The sequence below is a fragment of the Meleagris gallopavo genome, chromosome 16 (assembly GCF_000146605.3).
Source record: "Meleagris gallopavo isolate NT-WF06-2002-E0010 breed Aviagen turkey brand Nicholas breeding stock chromosome 16, Turkey_5.1, whole genome shotgun sequence".
NCBI lineage: Eukaryota > Metazoa > Chordata > Aves > Galliformes > Phasianidae > Meleagris > Meleagris gallopavo.
Window position 1 is genome coordinate 4,991,186 of NC_015026.2, and position 20,159 is coordinate 5,011,344.

The 20,159-nt window shown below is 37.5% G+C and overlaps 1 protein-coding gene across 5 annotated transcripts in view; it reads left to right on the forward strand.

Annotated features, from left to right (window-relative positions):
- Positions 1-20,153, forward strand: part of VWA3A (von Willebrand factor A domain containing 3A) — a 52,924-nt gene extending 32,771 nt beyond the window's left edge. For 2 of the 5 annotated variants that reach the window (XM_019620731.1, XM_019620745.1), the window contains 2 exons: positions 2,697-2,771; positions 4,086-4,248. Coding sequence is in view for 2 of the 5 variants with exons in the window: in XM_031555831.1 (XP_031411691.1) it covers positions 6,375-6,602; positions 9,034-9,129; positions 9,505-9,565; positions 11,486-11,604; positions 12,859-12,934; positions 14,044-14,126; positions 14,658-14,795; positions 15,189-15,254; positions 15,970-16,033; positions 16,384-16,457; positions 17,658-17,861 (1,209 nt within the window). In the remaining 3 variants the exon portion in view is untranslated. Of the gene's footprint in view, positions 1-2,696; positions 2,772-4,085; positions 4,255-6,369; positions 6,603-9,033; positions 9,130-9,504; positions 9,566-11,485; positions 11,605-12,858; positions 12,935-14,043; positions 14,127-14,657; positions 14,796-15,188; positions 15,255-15,969; positions 16,034-16,383; positions 16,458-17,657; positions 19,013-19,034; positions 19,121-19,313 lie in introns of those variants that run through there. The other 3 variants (XM_031555831.1, XM_010719455.3, XM_019620732.1) reach the window with 3 other exon arrangements.
- Positions 20,154-20,159: the final 6 nt, after the last annotated feature.

The following is a 20,159-nucleotide window of genomic DNA, read 5'->3' on the forward strand; positions in this document are numbered from 1 at the left end:
AGTATAGTGCCCCATGCTCATCTTAAAATGTTGTTCTCTCTTGTTTCAGTCATGTTATCTCCTTTTTCTCCCTTCTGTCTCTTTAGTTTTTTCAGAACATGACCTAAGGAAGATCACCACCCCTAACTTATTTATAATTCTGTCAAACTCTCCTTTTTCTGGACAATCTCAGTAACCATTTTATGTGAGCAACTCACTTGCAACTTCAGTCTTTCATGTCCCACTCCTATTTTCTTGCTTTAGCTTGGACATTCTTAGCTCAGTGTAGCTTTAGGAGAGAGCTGATTCTCTTAAGCTTTTCTGCTGTTCTTCTGCCCTTGGGCACTCCAGAACACGTAATCCTGCCTATGACTCAGCACAAACATCCGGCTGTCACGTTAACTCAGACTTACGTCCAGTTCTTCAGGCTTAGGTTACATCTCTGCTAAAGGCTCCTTTCTGTATAACAACTTCCACACAATTAAAAACCCTTATTCAGGTTCCTGTTACTTCACAGCCAGAGCTCTACTCCCTTCCTGAAGCCTGAAGATGCAGTCCTGCCTTGCTCACAGCTAACTGTTATTTTCCTGTCCCATCACTCCTTTTATACCCTTTTGATGACTTCTCATCTTCAGTTACATTAAAAATAATCTATTGCTTCCACTTTTCTGATGTGTCTTAATTGCTGATATATGCCAGATGGTGAATGGACCATCACCCAAATCATCACCTAAAAACTCCATTGCAAATCCTACAGTAAAGACATAGACAAAGACCATTGTCAACTTTGACAACCACTAGGCTCTCTCCTCTCTCCAGCATCTCTTATATCATTAAAAAATAGGTTCACTGATGAGGGATGTATCTATTTCTGAAGGAGTTGCCAGAGCATATGTCCTTTGTGATTTCCCTTTTAAACTAAAAGAAATAATGTGCAATTGTATCTATAATACAGCCATTTTCAATCTGATAGCTGTGAGATTGTGTGTGAGGTTCATCTTCCTTTTTAAGCTTTTGAATATTTCCGTTTTTTTTTTAATTTGTTTCTGGCTTTATGAATTGTCTTTTCTTGTGCCTCAAATGATAAACTGGAGACTGGAGTGGATCTATAACTTTATAAGTTGACTTGTGATATAAGAACTGTGATATGAAACAATAGTGGCCTTAGAGATGATTCTGCAAAGGAAGACAATTTGGCAGTAGACTCAAAAACAAAAATGTGTGGGCCTTAAGGTAGAATACAGAGACAACTCAGCTCATTCTCTCTAGTCTGGCCATCTATTTCTAAGATTCTTTTAAAGTGGCCTATTGCATTATTTCCTCCTCATTTTGATGACAAAAAACCCAGGGGTGGGCTGAAAATTTGAGTGTTATAAAGAAAATAAACTATATTATCCTTTTAACAATACCACATCCCTGTGTGGTCCAGCATTCAGCTCTGGTGCCCACAGCACTAGGTGGGAACGTGTGTTCCTTTGCATCCTGCAGACATGCAGCATCTTATCTCAACCAGGCTCTGAATCCTACTCACTCAATTCAGTCATTATCAGTGGTCCTATCAGCATGCAATTTTAAATCAGCTTGTGTAAGTATACTAGATTCCTCTATGAAACAGTGCAGTTACCTTTCAACATTGCTTTACAGACTGGATGTGAGTAATGTTTTGATAAACCATCATGATATTTCAGAAATGTGAACTGTCTTTGTAAACAAACTAGCAAACTTTCTGACACCTTCCTGTTGTGTTCCTTCCTGTTGAATTTTCAGCAGTCATCTCCTAGAAGTATTGCCTGTTTGCTTATTTCTGTCTGCCTGTATGAACTGTGGGTGGTCACAGGAGAAAAGGTAGAAACTCTGTATGAGCTGTCATTCCAGACGTGAAGTATTAATGCAGCAGTATTTCTTGTTGTAACTTTAGCTTCTGTTTCTTTCAACAAGGCATAGCAAGATATAGGGAATAAAGTATGACTACCTGTATTCTTAATTAAGTGAGGTACAAAATAGCAGTTCTGGAAGCTCTTCTGGCCAAAGGGGAACCAAAAATCAAATTAAAATACCCCTTGTTGATTTTCACTTAGCAGTAGTGACCAGATGCTGTGACTTGTGGAATTGTTCTTTAGTAGTTCCAGAATTGATGGAATAACTCTGTCTTCCTCAGATAAAATGGTGAAACCTATCAGTGCTGTGGCTAGCTCAACCTGGGAATTTTGTATTCCTGAGGATTTTACTCTGATTTGGGTTTGTCACTCATTTTGCAATCTGGGAAGTGCAAATTTACTTGACAGGTTAGAAGATTCTAATGCAGACTACAAGGACTGAAATGCATATATATTGTACTAAAACGTGTTTGTCTAGGTGTCAATCTGTGTGCTTGTCAAAACATGACTCCATTAAGTACCATTAAATTGTATTTAAATTACAAAGTCACCTACGAGATATTCCTAATATGCCAACATTTAAAATAGAAGTAATTTATATTTAGATTTGGGAGTGTTCCTTTAGCATCTTAACTACAGAAGCCTAGTTTTAGATACACCTATTTTAAAATGTTGGTTTTGATTTCTCATTGTTTAATTTATAAGAGGTTTTGTGCTTTAAAAGTACTTTAAAATCTCAGAATCAGAGAACTTCTGTAATAATTAATCATTTAATTTATTATTAATTTTAAATGCTTTATTTAAGAGTAAATTTCCTTTTCCTCTTCTGTTGTGTACCAGGTAGTTTGCTGCATATACTTCACTTGGAAATGGGAGAATAGCTCTTGTGCCTAAAAAATTGGATTGGAGATGAAGGTAGAAAGAAATGAAAAGAAATGAAAGAGCTAAGTATCATAGCCAAACAATATTTTTATTTCTTCTCTCTACCCAAATTTAGATTGAAAAGTGTAGGTAGAAGGGAAATGTACTTCATTTCAATCTGCTACTGGTTGAGAGGTATCCTACCAACATTTCATAGAATCATAAAGGTTCGAAAAGACCTCTAAGATCATCCAGTCTAACTGTCAATGCATCCCCACCATGTCCACTAGACCACGTTCCTCAGTGCCACATCTGTCTTCTTCTTGAACACCTCCAGGGATGGTGACTCCATCACTTCCCTGTGCAGCCTGTGCTCTTTCTGAGATGCAGTTTTTCCTAATATCCAACCTAAATCTCCTCTGTGCAACTTAAGGCCATTATCTCTTGTCATATCTATATTATTTCGGAGAAGAGGCCAACCCACCTCACCACAGCCTCCTTTCAGGGAGCTGTAAAGAACCTTGAGGTCTTTCCTGAGCCTCCTCTTTTCCAGACCAAACCATCCCATTTCCCTCAGCCTCTTCCCCTGTGCTTTAGACTCTTCACAGCTCTGTTGCCCTTCTCTGGACATGCTCTAGGGCTTCAGTGTCTTGTAGTAAGGGGCCCAAAACAGAATACAGTACACAAGGTGTGGCCTCACCTCCTGCATCTGCTGGCACTATTTCTGATACAAGCCAGGATGCCACTGGCTTTCTTGGCCACCTGGTCACACTGCTGGCTCATGTTCAGCCATCTGTTCACTAATAGCCTCAGATCCCTTTTCTCCCTGCAGCTTTGCATTCTGCCCCAAGCCTGTAGCATTGCCTGGGGTTATTGTGACCCAAGTGCAAGACCCAGGACTTGATCTTGTTAAAGCTCATACAGCTGGCCTCAGATGAACTCTTCCTGCCAGCTTGGTGTCATTTGTGAACGTACGAAGGTGCACTCAGTCCCCTCATCCAGATCATCAATAAAGAAGTTATACAGGACCACCCCAATACTGACCCCTGGGAATACCACTAGTGACTGGCTGCCACACAACTGTGAGAGAGAAATTTGTTTTCAAGATTTGTTTAAGATTTTCTTTCCAGTTTTTCATAAGAACCTTTTTCTCTGTACTTTTTGTAAACCCCAGGTGAGACGTTTTAGTAATCTAGTGCTATTTATCTACAGAATGATGTAACAATAGTTGTGTTGTCTAGTGTCTCAGCAATCCTTTTACAAGGTAACAGTAAGATATTTAGAAGGATCTGATGTGGAGATTTTTTTTTTCCTGAAAAGGAATGTAAATTATGTACAAATTAAGCCCTGCCCTTTTTTGGCTCCCAGCCCAGCCACCAACTACAAAGGAACAGGAACAACAAAAGGACCTGAGCACACCTGAACATCTCTGTTTGCCTGAGCACCTTGTGTTACTAATTGTTCGGCAAGACAAGTCTCTTGTCTTTCTTGGACAGGAAGCACGGGGAGAACACTGACATCCAGGATTCTACCAAGGGTACTTACTATTTCTTTACCTATTTTTAAAAACCTGAAATGTTTGAATCTAACTTTCTAGGGGGGAGTAATTTCTGCATTTATACATTTGAAATGGCAGTAGGGGAGCTAAGAACTCACACCATACATACTGCTTAAGATGTAACTATGCATAATATGCAGAATGCAGAAATAAACTTCTATATAATCTTCAGAAACAAGGACGTTACTGATTCTGGAAATATTTTCTTACGCAATTGTATATATTGAAAATTTGTTAATTTCTAGTTCAACTGAAGCTGATGCGTGTTCACATTCTATCAGAGCCTTTTAGGAAAGAGATTTCTAGCAGAATCTTCAAAATTATGTGATAGAATGCTTTTTGCTTTTTAATCTATAGCTAACTTAAAATATGAGGAGATATTAATCAGGTGTCAGCATTCAAATATATGCCATTTAACAATATGTTTTTTAATGGCATATGAGACAAGGTTGACTCTCGCTGTCTTTACAGTGTACAGAAAAGTGTATCTTTTAATGGACTGCAAAGTGAAGTCATTTTATGTGGCTTAGAGCTGCTGCAAAGCATGATTTAGAGATGTAAATTTTATTTTCCTTAACACAAGAAGCATATCTGTTTTATTTTAATAGTTCTTATTTAAATTGTGCTTGGAAATGTAGATTATTTTTCATTTTTTAAGTATCAGGATATTTTTCAACATAAGGAGCTCAAGTTTCCATTGTTATGCTATTGAATTTAGTGGGCTGATATTGGTGATGAAACAGTATAGCAGCGTGGAGACTGCTACAAATTATTTCCCTGTGTCTGAAATCAGAAAAGCAGAGCAAAAAGAAAAAAAGAAAAATATGAAAAACAAAATTTAAAAAATGTAAAGAAGTGATGACAAAATAGCCTGTGACTGCAGGGTAACAGACTGTGGGATGCACTTCCTGTGGTTTTTTTAGTATTTCTTTGTCACTCTGGAAGTGATGCAGCTGTCAGTTACCAGACATGGCCAGTTCTGCATAATCTGTGCTGAACACCAATGTAAATGACTGAGAGTAAAACCTACGCCCTACTGCTGTAATGTTTCTACAAATACTCTTGAGGAGTGTGTGGGGATGTTGCTAGCTGGACCCATTCCTGACTATGAGAGAACCACAGTAATTTGCATGAATTGGGTCCATATTCTTTAATCTAAAGTGGCAGGCACACAGCTTGCCTCCTACTTTACTGGTATTTAATTTGAATGTTTTTAGGTGTATATACTCTGGATTTCTATCTAGGGACACGAGGGAATCAAGACAATAGGGCTGTCTGATGCAGGAAAATTAACTTGTTAATTAACTTGTTAAAATTAATTTCTTGTGAGTATATCATGATTTGGAATACTGTTAATTTTAATTGCTGAATATGAGTGCCTATCTAAAGAGAAACGATTCTTGTAGAATAAACTCACTTTTCATCCAGAAGAAAGTGTACAGACTGATAACTCCTGTGGAATTGTGTATCATGGAATGAACATAAAATTACAGAATGATTATGGTTTGGGAAAGACTTCTAAGATCATCTGATCCAACCATCCATCCAACACCAATACTGTCCACTAAACCATGTCCCTGAGTGCTACATCTATCCTTTCCTTAAACACCCTTGGGGACTACGACTCTACTGTTTCTCTGGGCAACCTGCTGCAATGCCTAACCGCTCTTTCTGAGAAGAAATTCTTCTTAATATCCAACCTGAAATTCTATGATACTCAAATCAGTCTTCTGAAGTACATAAAACAGCTGTATACAAATGACCTGATGAAAAGAAATATCAACAGAAGTTGGTAAGAAGTTGGTATCTCTAAAATACTGTAGTTTCTCTTCATTTCTATATAACATGAAACTAATAGATAAGAGGAAAAGATTTTATTGGAATGTAAAAGTATCCAGATTCATTACAAATTTTACGTAGAAATACCATTACCAAAATTACGAATACGCATAACTTAAGCATATTAAGATAATAAAATAGATATAAATAAAAATAGTATAGTTACAAAAGGATCATTGTAACATGAAATTTACTGAAATTCTCTAAATTCCAGAGTACCATGCAAGAATTTTCAAGAGACTTTTTATCTTGCAGCCGTGATGCAAGAAGGATCTACAGAGGAGCTTCACAGGGACCTCCTATGTGAGAGCAAACTAACTGAGCACACTAGAGCACTGGTTAAAAGCAGAAGGGCAGTGGTGACAGGAGGTGGAGGCTACCTGGGATACAACCTGGGATGTGCTCTTGTCAAGGCAGGAGTTGCTGTTGTTCTGTTTGACATACAAAAACCTAAATGGGAAATTCCAAATGGTGCAGACTTTTTCAAGGTATGTTGAAACTGCATATTTAACAGCAGTGAAATAAGTCGTACCACTTCTTGCACATACTACTAATTGCACATCAGCAAGTTTTCTCTTTAGGAATTTTTAATAAAAGTTTTTCTGTAAATGGTTTTAAAGACAGTAAGAAGTCATTGTAAAAGGTCTTTGCATGCATAAATAACTGACTAAAAGACAGCAAGCAGTAGGAGTCCAAGTGGTCAGTTCTTTCAGCAGTCAAGTTCTGAAGAGTCCTGTTTTGTTATGCACCATTCATACTTAACCTAAATGAAGGAGTGAGCAAGGAAGTCGTGATGTTTATTTCTCAAGCTAATCATTTGGAGTAAAAATGTGAGAGCAGGACAGGGAAATAACGATCACATATGTAGCATAACTTCAATACAAAGCATGATTAAGGAAACCAGGGCTTTCCAGACTGGGAAAGAGATGACTTGAGAGTGGAAGACTGTGAAAGGCATGGAAAGGCACAGAGTTTGACTGCTCACTGTTCTTTCCAGTACAAGAAAGAAGAGTCATTAAATGAAATGAGGAGTCAGATCAGTATAAACAAAATAGATTGTTTTCTCATGCAGTGAGAAAAAATGCGTATACAAAGTCTTGCCAAAAGTTTGCTTCCACTGAGTTTGCTAAATAGGTAAGTTAAATCAGACTCAAGAAATACTTCTAAATAAAAATACATGGTGGTGGAATAGTGTTCTGGAGTATCACGCTAGTGATCAGACAAGTGTCACAAAGGCTTGCCCTGCACCTGCTCTTCCTAGAGTAACCATTTATGAACCCTGATTACTTTTGACTCCTAACATAAATACTACATTTATTTATTTTGTCTGCAAAGGAGAGAGAGCAAAAAAGACCAAAAATATTTAATGTTCCTGTGGGGAACGGCAAACTGCAGTACTTCCTGATGTGGGGGGATGCTTATTCTTCACAGTTCTTCAATCAGGTTTGGGAATCCGAGTGTGCAGGCACACACTAGCACTTTGTGCATGGCTCCTGCCACCTTACACAACTTCTAGCTAGACAGCTTACACTAGTTCTAGCTGATCTGGACTGAGTGTTTAGCATAAGATCTCTTAAACACCATCACCAGAATTAGAATGTTGACGGTAAAGCTGAAAGTAATCACAACATTCCTGTCCCAGGGGCAATCAAGGTGGTGATGCAATTCTTCTAGCCATGTCACCGTGTGAGAAAATGGTGAGGATGGCAGAGGAGGACACACGATGATGCTCTGCGTGGTTGTGTAGTGGACAGAATAATGGGCCAGGCAAGCTTCTAGTCTGATCCAGAATGGCTGTTATTATGCTCAGTTTAAGAAACAGCTTTTAAAAAACTTGGAGCAGTGATGGAGTATTGCCAACAATTCGAAAACCACAGGCTTGATTTCTTGATAAGGTACATCTACAGAATTTGTCTGAAGTTGGTGCACTGATGCCAATTTACATCTTTTTGAAGAGATTCAAAGGATCTGTCTCAAACAATGTTGAGAAAATTAATATTGTTTAATTAAAAAAAAAATTCCTAAGTGTAGTGAATTATCTACAAAATGAAACTACAAGGTAAATAAGGTATTAAGGCACAGATCTCTAAGGCAACTTGATCAGTGATTTGGAGCTTGCTGATATCATTTAGACGGTGTAGCTATGTCAGGATTTGATTGACAGTAGGAAGTGTAAGTCAGCCATGCTTGTGCAATATTTTTGCAAACTCAGATGAAAAAAGCTGAGTTGAAGACTGATGAGATCATCTTTTAATCTTATCTCCAGCCATATCTTTTGTTTTTCTATCAGTTTCACCATGATAAATAATATCTAATACTTTAAAATCTCCTAATTTGTAAAGAAGTGCACAATCTTTTTATTGAAATACCACACTAACTTACACTGATACAATTTAAAATTCATGTAGTATATACTCTTCCGTTTTAACCTTGAACAAAACTTGTGTTTCTGAGTACTTAAAATAAAGCTTAGATAGGCAAAGCGACTTGTCCAGATGGCAGAAGCCAGATCTTAAGGTGTAATTGCTGTCAGAAAATGAGTTCTCAAATTTGGTGATTCCTTGGCAAACAGCTGAACTCTCCTTGCTATGTTTTAGCATCATTTGGGCTTCATTCTCCTGCCCTCAAGCATATGCTGCTCCCATTCAAGTCAAACAAGTTTTGCCAGCCTTCAGGACTAAGTGTGAAAATATGTGTTTGTAATTGAGGCTATCAAGAGTCATGATTGTTTTGTAATACAGTATTAAGAAAAGTCTTAGTCATGGATTTTTCTCCATGTTTGTGATACTTTATTTAATGTTAGTTGATGATATGAGAAATAGATCAGAATAAATTTTTGTTAATAGCCATATTGAATATTGAGCATGGAGAATGCAACAAGCTCTATCAGTCAAAATCCATTTTTTTCTCATTTTACAGGGTGATGTGAGGGATTATGAAGCAGTGCTCAAAGCATGTGAAGGGGCTGACTGTGTTTTTCATGTGGCTGCTTGTGGAATGTCAGGATTAGAACAAGCAAGTACAATTTTCCTAACGTTTTCTTTCTTTATTCTTGTGAAAGAAAAGATCTGTCTGCATACAGAAGTCAGAGAATATGGTTAAGTGGTATTTAGGTGAGACAGAAATTGATTATGAAGGTCAGGTGATCCATGCAGGGAACAAGGGAGGCGTTCCTTAAGGTAATAAATGTCAAAGCATGAAAGTAATGTGCTACTCAAAGCAAAGCAAGGCAATTAAAAATGAGAACTGCTAGAAATCTCTGTAGGTCAGGACATTGTGACACCTACAAAGAACAAAGGCCATAGGTCTTCTAGATCTGTCAGCTGCAATGATTTTATTGTGAATGTGACTTGATAAATTAATTAGATTTTATGCAAAAATTTTTTATAGCTTCAAAAGAAAGAGCAGATTGAATCCATAAATGTTGGTGGCACTGAAGTCATAATTGATGGTATGTACTTAGACTTTCTTTATTTGCATCTGACCCAAACCAAGTGAATCTAAAAAGCTTCCAATTGGATATTTTCTGTGTTGGTATGGCATTTAAAAGAGGCTCTTCCCCTCTTAATCTCCAAGTATGATATAAAGCTAGGTGTGCAGAACAGGGCCCTAATGTAAAATAATCTACAACAGATTTAAAATATTTCAACCTTCTAATGCAGAAAATTAACTTTTTGGATGGAATGAAACAGATTCCTTCACAACAGGTAGGAGATTTGCCACTGGATTGGTCTGAGGAGTTTTCAACCTGGATTTCATGCCATGGCAGACCAACTTAAACTCTCCACCATGAAATGGTTTATCTTTTTCCTTCACTATACAATGAAGAAGAATGATCTTTTTTCTTCACAGAAACATCATGACAGATATTAAACTTTGTTGTGTTGTAAGCATTTAGGTGCCATAAATGTCCTAAGTGTACTTAGTTGTTATGTTACCACTTCACTATATCTATCCCTGTTTAGCCTATCTAATCTGACCCTTTTCTATTATACACTGATTTTTAACTAATATCTGCTAACAAATGTCAGATTTCCTCCTGTATATTCAACTCCAGAAAAGAACATTTCAAAGTATATTGTATGTTCCAAAGCTACCTTCTCTTTGCTTTTCCATCAAAACCCAAACAACAAAAACAACAATCAAAAAGCAAAATGGCAAAAATAGTTCTAATATAGACCCATTTCCATTCTGCCTGGGGATTACTGTGGGCTATTATTAAACAAACAAAAAAAAAACCAGAATAATTACAGTGAAGTGGCAGGCAAGTAAAGGTCTAAATGAACTGGACGGAAAAGGTTGCAACATCTTACCTTCTTATCCCAACATCTGAACCCACAGAAACATGTCCTGTCATATGTCTATAGGCTCCTAACAATGCAAGAATCTGGGAGGAGTATGAACCTTGTGGCTCCCTGTTAATCTATATTTTAATAACACTTTTTATTATCGTATTTTCTTCCCAAATGTTTACATCAAATAATTATTTTTATTATTTTCAAAATAGCCAGGGAGCCAACTGGACTGACTGCTGTGTAGATTCCAAAAATCGTAACTTTGTTAATATTAATTCACTTAAACTTTAGAAGCATTGCTAAATCAAAAGGAAATGTGGGTTATTGACGTTTGCAATGACAGATGCAGCAGAATTTAGACATCTTACTGTCAGCTGGAATCCTTAATTAAGACTTTGTTTTGGAAATTATACCAGTTTCATTTGTATTTACTGTACCACTGGTTGTACACTGACAGCACATGTTTCTTGCTAACATTTCTTGGCCATTTGTCATTTATGAACAGATTGACACAGAGTTTAGTCATACACACTGGAGAGAGCTAATACATTTTCTAACATGACTGCTGGCCTCTGCAGATAACTGTGGTGCAAGAAGCAGAACTGCTTGCTGCACTCTGCAGGGCAGAAATGATGGTCTGCAGACAGGCTGCTGTCCCAAATCCCAACCCCTGCAAAGACGCAGATGGTTTTCAGAGCTGTTAGATCACCAGAAACATTTGTACTCATCTCCTTTTTATTGAGCTTGTAAAATCAACATTTTTAAATAAATGTTTTTAAAAGAAAGCAGACTTTATTTTCCCTGCCAAGAGATTTCCTCTGTCCAGGAGATGACAGTCTGGTGGAGACATGATAGCTGTGAATACTTAAAGCATTTGGTGATTGCAATATGAAATATTTGAACAGCACATATTTAAGATGAAATATTCTACCTGAATGAAAGATACCATTGTGTTAAAAAAATATATATTTTTCTGTAAGTGTAACACTTGTTTTCAAAAAGAGTTTTCCAGCTCATATGTTGTTTCTCACTCTTTATTTTTGTTATAAACAATGTATTTTTTTATAACTTTATAGTCTGCAAACAAAGAAATGTCCCTAGACTGATATATACCAGTACAGTGAACGTGGTATTTGGAGGGAATCCTATTGAAGAAGGAGATGAAGAAACTGTGCCATATTTTCCGCTGGAAAAGGTACTTTGTTCATGTGTTGGCATGACATCTGCTGTACTCTGAAGAGCAGATTGTGTGAAGGTTGATCTGGAAGCCTTAAGCTAGATTAAATTCTATGGAGTTATTTTTCATTAATAAAAATTGACCCATATCAATGAAGAGATGCTCAAATCATTGTTACTTTTATATACTATAAGTAGCTGGATTGAGAATGTTAAAATACCTAAGATGATTAAAGAAGATGGAATCTGACTGAATCCCAGGAAGATTTTTAGAGGAAGGGCTTTCAGGGAACCAGTTGCTCTGTAAACGTTGAACATCGTGGCTCCTGTGAGCCTCTGCACTGAAAAATATTGTTAAACATCAAATTCCACATCTTTATGCACACTAATTATTGCCTCTTTGATATTTCCAAACCTTGCTTTCTTGATGCTTTCTTACATCACGTCATGGTTGCTCTGAAATAGTTGCCTTCTTTGCTATAACCTTTGAGGAATGTTTTCTAGCTGAAATCTGGAGCTCCATGCATTCTGGCCTCTCTTGTGCTTGTCATTTGTTCTTTCCTGCTCCCAGCATCCTGCCTGCAGCTAAAAGCTGTAATTTTAGACTGTCCAAGAATCCTAAACAGCACTGACTACTACTCTGTTGAAGCCTCCTGAAATAGTTAGTTGGAAATGTCAGTGCAAAGCCTGCACAGCACCCCAGGCTTCTAATAAAGCATTTAAGGCATTTGCAATTAGTTGCATGTTTCTGAGCCTTAATCATATGTTTTCTTTGATGATGACCATGAAATAGCAAGCAGCAGAGGTAGATGGTTCAGGAAGGAAGGTGCAACTGCAGTGTAACTTTTAGCCATAGTTTTCAGTATAAAGTATAGCAATACAGAATTCAAGAGATGTCTAAGTCACCTAGCGTGGAGAAGTAACCACCAAACCAGCATGGGCTGTGTCCAGAATCCCAATTAATATACTTGGATGCAAGTTAATAGTAAAAGATAAAATTGGGAGATAAGTGCTTATGATTATATAATTGTAGTTATATAAAATATATTTACTTAGAAATATAAAAATAGTTTCAATAGGAAATGGAAACATTTTTGGAAGGTCTAGTTTGTTTTATTTCATATTTAACATAATTATTTAAAACTTTAATTATATTAAAAGCTGATGCCTACAGACTGGCTAGATTTAGCTGTTATCAGATATAAACATTGTCTGCCTTCACAGATACAATAATGTGATTAAAATGTTGATCGTATTCTGCCTTTCTTTATAGCATTTTAATCATTACTCTAGAACGAAGGCAATTGCAGACCAAATGGTTCTTGCTGCTAATGGGACTTTGCTAAAAGGTACTTCTAAAACATTCGGGTTTTTCCTACCATTAGTAGTGCTATTCCTTTCTCTGTTTACTGGCTTATCAATAAATAGTATATGTAAAATGAGCTGAAATAAACCTACCTTCAGTGGTTCACTAACTTTTGTATGTTCATACCAAGACAGGAAATTGTATACAAACAACAGATGGGAAAATTCAGCCTGTGTTGCCTTACTTCTTCAAATCATTTTAAAACATTACCAACTTTACAGGATTTGTGCTTTTATTGCCCATTCTTTCTGTCCCTTCAAACATCTCAGCACTGTCTGATAAATCATTCTCATAATCCCCAAGAGCTTGCTGTTGTCTTGCAAAAATAATTGCTGCTTCTTAAACAGATTGGCAATATCAGGATCATGTTGACTTCTAACATTCCATTTGTATGAATAATTATGACAGAAAATCTGTGTGTATGTAGCAAGAGAAATATTTAGCCTTGCTTTTATATACATTTTGTTTTACTCTTGCCAATTTCTCTGAACTGAAATTTAATAAATAATCGTTAGAAGGGGATGCAGCTTTAGCATCTTTGATTATGTACTGAGCAAATGCCTACCACCTGTTAAACCTTCCCACATCAAAGGTGGAACTGTGCCTGTTCCCAATCTGTGTACTGATTCACGTGTAAAGTATTAATTCTAGAGTATTCTGACTAATCTGAAAGCCTCTGTTTAAGAGACCTCTTCTTCTTTTGCAATGCCATTGAGCCTCAAGCAAGCAAAGTGTCTAAATACAGTGAATTGAATGTTTTTCTTCCTGCATTACGTGTCTGCAATTATGGAGACAGGAATATTTTATAAACTTTTATCTATAACAAAAAAAGCAAAATTCATTCAAGCAGGAGGCATAGGCACAGGGAAGTTCTGTGGTGAGAGGATTTGATTTCCCTGGCTGCAAAGGAAGGATTTTCCACTGCTACTGAATTCAATTTTATAGAGATGAAAACAAGTGGGAAGCACAGTCACGTAGAATGGTCAGGCTTTCATTACTTTCAGAATGTATATAATTCAAACAATATATGTGATTTTCCTGTCGTGTGCTGATGTCCGAACTATCTGATGATGGCACTCTGTTCTTTCCAAGGAGGCGCCAAGCTCCGGACCTGTGTGCTCCGCCCGCCAGGCATTTATGGGCCCGGGGAGCAGCGCCACCTGCCGCGGGTAGCCGTACGTGTCACGTGGTCAGCGCGGCTCCTCAGGGAGCTGTGAGGGCGGGACGTCAGAGCAAGGGAACGCCTTGACTCAGCAATTCCCCCAAAAAATGGGGAAAGCTTGGTGACGATTCGTGTGATAGCAAATAGCGTGATATGGGCGCTGAGAAATGGCGGATCAAACTGTATTTTTAGGTGAAAAAAAATTGCACAGCAGAAACAACGTGGTAGAAGAGCTAGGTTTACATCCCTGATCACTTAATGAAAAGAGTGTTTTTTTAAATACACTTTTCACTTTCAGAACAGTACATTCTCATCCAGGCACCACTATGCCATCCTATTGCACTGCTGCAAATCGGGGCCACAGTCCTGAATCTATAAAACCCTACTTGTTTGTTTTTTTTCCTTGCAGTGCAATCCTTGTGCTATAATTGTGCACACGTGCAGTAAATTCTAAGTATTCAGATTGATACAAAATGAAAATAATTATACTGTGTAATAAACACTCTTCATGTAGGTTTTTTTGTTTTGTTTTGTTTTCTTATAGGTAAATATCCAGCGGAGACTATTTAACTTCAAGTTTGGGAATCACAAAGTTCTGATGAACTGGGTTCACGTAGGAAACCTGGTGCAGGCTCACTTACTAGCTGCTGAGGCTCTCACCTATGAGAAGGGTTATGTAGCTGTAAGTAAACAATATAAGCATCCTATCTCAATAGACCTGGCTTCCAAATAAGTTTCGCTTTTAATGCTTTGAGATCAAAGGTTCTCCAAAAGATTGTGTGCTAAATCCTCAAAACTCTCGTGTGGATCCACAAGCACACAGGCAGTGCAAAAGCAAGTACGTTCTGTTGATATTTTGACTTTTTTTTGTTTTTTTCTGGTTTTGAAATATACTGAAGGGTGTAAGTGCTGTTTGAAATCACAGTGAAGTCCAGTGAAAATAATTTGTTGAGCTGCTGTGTCAATTCATTGTATGTTTGCTGGTATGCTATTCACCAAATCAACAAAGATAGGTGGCTGTGTGAGAGAAAGAAAATTGTGTTTTTGTAACTGTTTTTCTCTGCTTCTTTAACAGAGTGGACAGGCATATTACATACATGATGGTGAAAACGTCGTATTTTCTGAATGGATAGTTCCATTAGTATGTATTACATACATGTTTAGCTCTGATGGAATGTATGGGCCCCAATCATGTGGTTAACTAAAAGACCATACTAACTAACTAAAGTTCTGTGCACATTAATTGTGTCCTTTTCTCCTAGCATGTCTCAAAGTTGCACTGGCTTTAGAGGAAGTTTTGTATATGCATTGCTGTGGAGTTTGGCTCTTACTGTTTTATGAGAGTTTAGCTAAGTGCATGAAAACGACTATTAGTACCTGAAAGGCCTCTTACAGCTATTAGCTAATTCTGTTGTCAGCTGGAGGACAAAAAGGAAAGTTATTTAGAATCCTATCGTAAGAGTTAAAAAGAGGTAACATTATAACCATAAAGCTGGGATATTAGGAATATGCTAAAGTTTTTGTCTTTCAATGCCTACACAGAAAAGACTTTCAGGGAAATGACTTCAGCTGAACTATGGGTCTCTGACTACATACAGTTTCTGGCTTGGTCACTTGCCCCTTTGAAATAGCATTGTTTCACATTTGCCATACAATTTAATTTGTAGAGTATAAGATGGACACCAAAGAGGGAGTGGTACTGTGTTTTCATGTACTGATGGGAAGATTAACTGGAAAAAGTTTAGATGTATATTTTCAAAATTCACTTTTCCATTTTCATGCTTCATTGCCATTATCAATTCAATCCAAATTGAATCCAAATTCTCTGTTTTTCTTTCCTTTTATGTCCCTTCTAGTTTGAAAAATTAGGATACAGTAAACCCTGGATACAAATTCCTATTCTCCTGGTTCATATATCAGGTAAATATAATAAACTACATATTTGATTATTGTGCTATTATTTAAATTTATTTTGTAAATATCTGTAAAACTATGTAATGCTTTTATAGAATTCAGGGACTGAGCCATAGGAATTATTTTAATTAATATAATCACTTATGCCATTTGATATTAATAATACCCAGATACAGTTTAAAGGCTATTAATAAGCTGAATTCATGATGTACTTAATAAATTAAACAGTGCCTTCCAGTATCTTAATTGAATCCTCTGTGATCAGTAGGAATTATAGGATGTGTAATGTCAGTGTTATCTGTTTAACAATAAACATTATTATCTAGCTGTCTTATTAAGTAATTTCTGTCTAACAGCTGCTGTGATGGAATATCTGCATCTGGCATTAAAGCCATTTTTTAGCTTCACACCTTTCTTGACAAGAAATGAGGTAAGTATATAACATGAGAGAATATTTATATATTTCTGATCAGAGTTCTCATGAAATGTGTGATATGCCCTCTGGGTACTGATGGTGTTAGAGCTTTGTCTTTCTGCTCAGAGATTAGTCCATTCAAGGCTTAGGCAGTCAATTTATGGCCTCATTTTTCCATGCCACCCTGGCCACCTCTTATAATATGATCAGAAACTAATCCTCACTTGAAGACTAGATAGTCCAGAGAGACAACATAGGGATGGAAGACAGAGTGAGTGACATGGTGCTGGCACAAGAAGAAAACAGGTACTACATCATTTCCAGAGAGCAGTCCTATGCCATAGAACTAGCTATTAAAGGAAGGTGTACAATCTCAGGTCAATGTGGTAGCAATCATCACACTGTAAGGTTAGCCAATAATTAGAAAGTTCATTAAAATAATTATAAATGGGAATGAAAAGTCAATTTCCTGCAAGCAAAAATTTGGACAAATCTGGACAAATTCGTTTTAATCTAACTTAATATAATTTATAATATAAATCAAAGTGCTTCAATCTATCATCTACAATTTTTCTTACTGTATTTTAGCATGTAACATAATAGGAAATAGAAGGGATTGAATGGACCTTAGTAACTGTAACTAGTTTTTCAGTCATTCCATATTTGTTTATCAGTTTTTATATTTCTACCTTAGTTCTATATCTGAAGCAGAAATGAGGCTGTGCAACTGGCACACTTTCACAGGTACCCTGCTTTCAAACATGGAGGATATATCCATGCAGAAGTGAATGTTTTCCAGTTCTAGATGTGCATTTCTGCAAAACTGGGAAGTCGCACCACCACAATACATACATACATACAATTCCATTATATATTTATCTGTACACATGAGTCAGCTTGGGGGAAGTGTGCTGATTTGTTGTGGGGAATATCCTTAGTTCTTACTTGTAGAGCTTATCAATCACAATTGAGAAATCAGTGGCATAAACTCCTTTTCCACTCAGTCCGCGAAGGATGTTGCACTTTGATTCTTTGTCAGCAATATAAACTTATTCTATTAGCTCTGGACAGAATCAGAATCTGAAATATGTATGTTTTTGAGTGTCTTTATTCATGTTTTTAATTCCATGTAATATCACTGTTGACATACGTTTGTTGATGTTCTATAAAACCAGATGTTGAAGTCACTTCCATAACTGTCCTTTTGGATTTTAGGTCTGGAACGTTACTGTAACTCACACTTTCCGAATAGACAAGGCACGAAATCAACTTGGTTACAAACCAAAGAAATTCTCATTTGCAGATTCTGTGGATCATTATCTTAAAACAAGACCTGTTTGCCAGGAAGGTCACACATTCCTTAAAAAGCTCTTTGTTTTTGGTCTTTTGTTAAGTTTGATCATTCTTTCCTTCTTCTAGCATCAAACAGCTATCCACCTGTTCCTGAAAAACTAGTTTTGTTTCTGGGGATGAATGACCTGGTTGTTCTATATTCCTCAGTCACTATGAAATTTATTGTTCTCATTCATTATTCTTAGCATTGTGATGACTTCTCCCTGATCTTACCTAAAAAAAAAAAGTGAAAACACAATGCACATCAGGAAATGTTCCCAAAGGACAATGCAGTGACACAGAATCAAAGGAACTCACCACTGATGGGTGAAGGAAGAGTTTGAATGCATCTTCACTACTGGATTACTTCATACTGAGAATGATTTTCTAAAAACAATCATCCAGAAGGGTAAGGATTTGGAAGAGGAGGAGCCGTCATAGAAGCGCAGTGCTGTAACAAGACCTGTGGCTCCAATGAAGAGAAGACTGTCTCAGCAATTCCTCTGATGAAGCTGCTGCTACAGCTACTGCATGTTAGTGCTAGGAATTACGAAGACCTGGGAAATACTACAAAAATAGGTGAAAATTTATAAATGACAGGTGCTGAGAGGACAAAAGTCGTATTTATGTGAAACAGTTCTGTTGTTCAAAAGCAGTGTAAAAGCTGTAATAAAATGTATATATAAAATAATTTTTAGATGCAATAATAAATCTCAACTGAACCAAATACTGCTTTTACGGAGTCTGTAGAAAGGGAAGGGGATGGCAGGTAACTGGAATTTAGCAAGGAGCTACTGCTGTCTCTCTGTGTAAGTGCAGCCAGGTCATGCCGTCTGTAATGCTGCCCCTGTGCTGGGATGCTGCTCATTCAGTGAACTGCCATTGTGGTGTCACCAGGCAGACCAAGAACTCAGCCCTGAGTTTGGGTCCAACCTCTGCCTTTCTCCTTAAGATTTCCTTAAGATCCTTAAGATTCTCCTTAAGATCTCCTTAAGATTGAGTTGCTTCCAGGCTGTGCTACATAAGGTCCATGTGTTCTACGTGTATAATATAATGTGTTTCCCAGATGAATTTTCATGAGGTTACTCTGGATCAGGAGAGGTGCCCTTGCCAGGGTCAGTCACAGAGGAGAGTGATGGAAAGCTCTGCCACCTGATTATCTGCACTCTGTATTTATCTTGCCTTTGCATCAGCATTTTGTAGGAGTTTTAAGACTGATAAGTTCATGGAAACTCTCTCATTATATCTTTAAATCTGCAGGGTATGCAGGAGTGCTAACAGCATCCCTACCATAATACCCAGTGACAGGAAAACATGAGCTACCATAAGTTAACTCTGCAATGCATGTAAGCAAGGATTTGTTTATTTGCTTTACTTTTTTTTTTTTAATCAAACAAACAACTAGTTCTCTGTGCAGTGAAGGCAGAAAGCCTGCTCTGAGGGACTGGCATTGTAATACTGTCTTGTCCATACAAATAGAATTCTACAAACAGAACTGTGGCAGTGGCACTCATCAGCCCTCTCTCCTACTCCTTTCAGGAAATGGAAAGGAACTCAGTACATAAGAGACCTTTAATCAAATGTGGATAAGCCCAGTTACATATGAAGCGATGCAGATGGCTGACAGGCAAGTGCTGCAGCAGGTACTGCATAAACCTTGCTTCCTTTGAAATGCAGAATAAAACCCACATGTATAAAGTTACTTCACAGCGAGAGCATTTTAACTACATGCAAACATATTTAATTTGCCTTTAAACTAGTTATTTATGAATCTTGCATATATCACTTTTATTAGACTGATGGCGCAGGACTGCATCCCAGGTGACACCGACACTTTGCAGAGCAGAGCTCAGCCAACTGGCTGAAGCCCAGTGAGAGGAGCTTCCATGGGCTCATAGTTTTGGGTGTTCTTCAGCAAGGAGTAACTACGAAACTTGCTGGCTCTGTGGCTGCAGTTTGCAGGGAGCCCTGCTGTTCTGCTCCTGGAATGCCAAACTCCTGAGCTGTTACTTCAGGTAAGATGCTTTTTGCATCTGTACTGTAGTAGTGCTGATTAATGCTAACTGAATTCATTAATTTCCTGTTATTACAAATCCAGTGTTTGAATTTTAAGACAACTTTCTGTATCACTATGGAATAGCTGTCACACTTCTGTCAGTCTTTATGGAGCCTGTTTATGCTGGCTACTGTTAGAGTTACTTGTGCCGTACCATAATGGCAAGTGTGTCTTTAAAGGATTAAAATTTAATATGAACATTCAGCCATGGCACAGCTGTGATGGAAAAGGTAGGAGTGCTCCAAGTTCAGTTTGTTTTTGCTTGGAGTGGATAACTGTACCGCCTGCAGCTCCCGACCCCCCGACACGCTGCCCATAGGGCAGGGCAG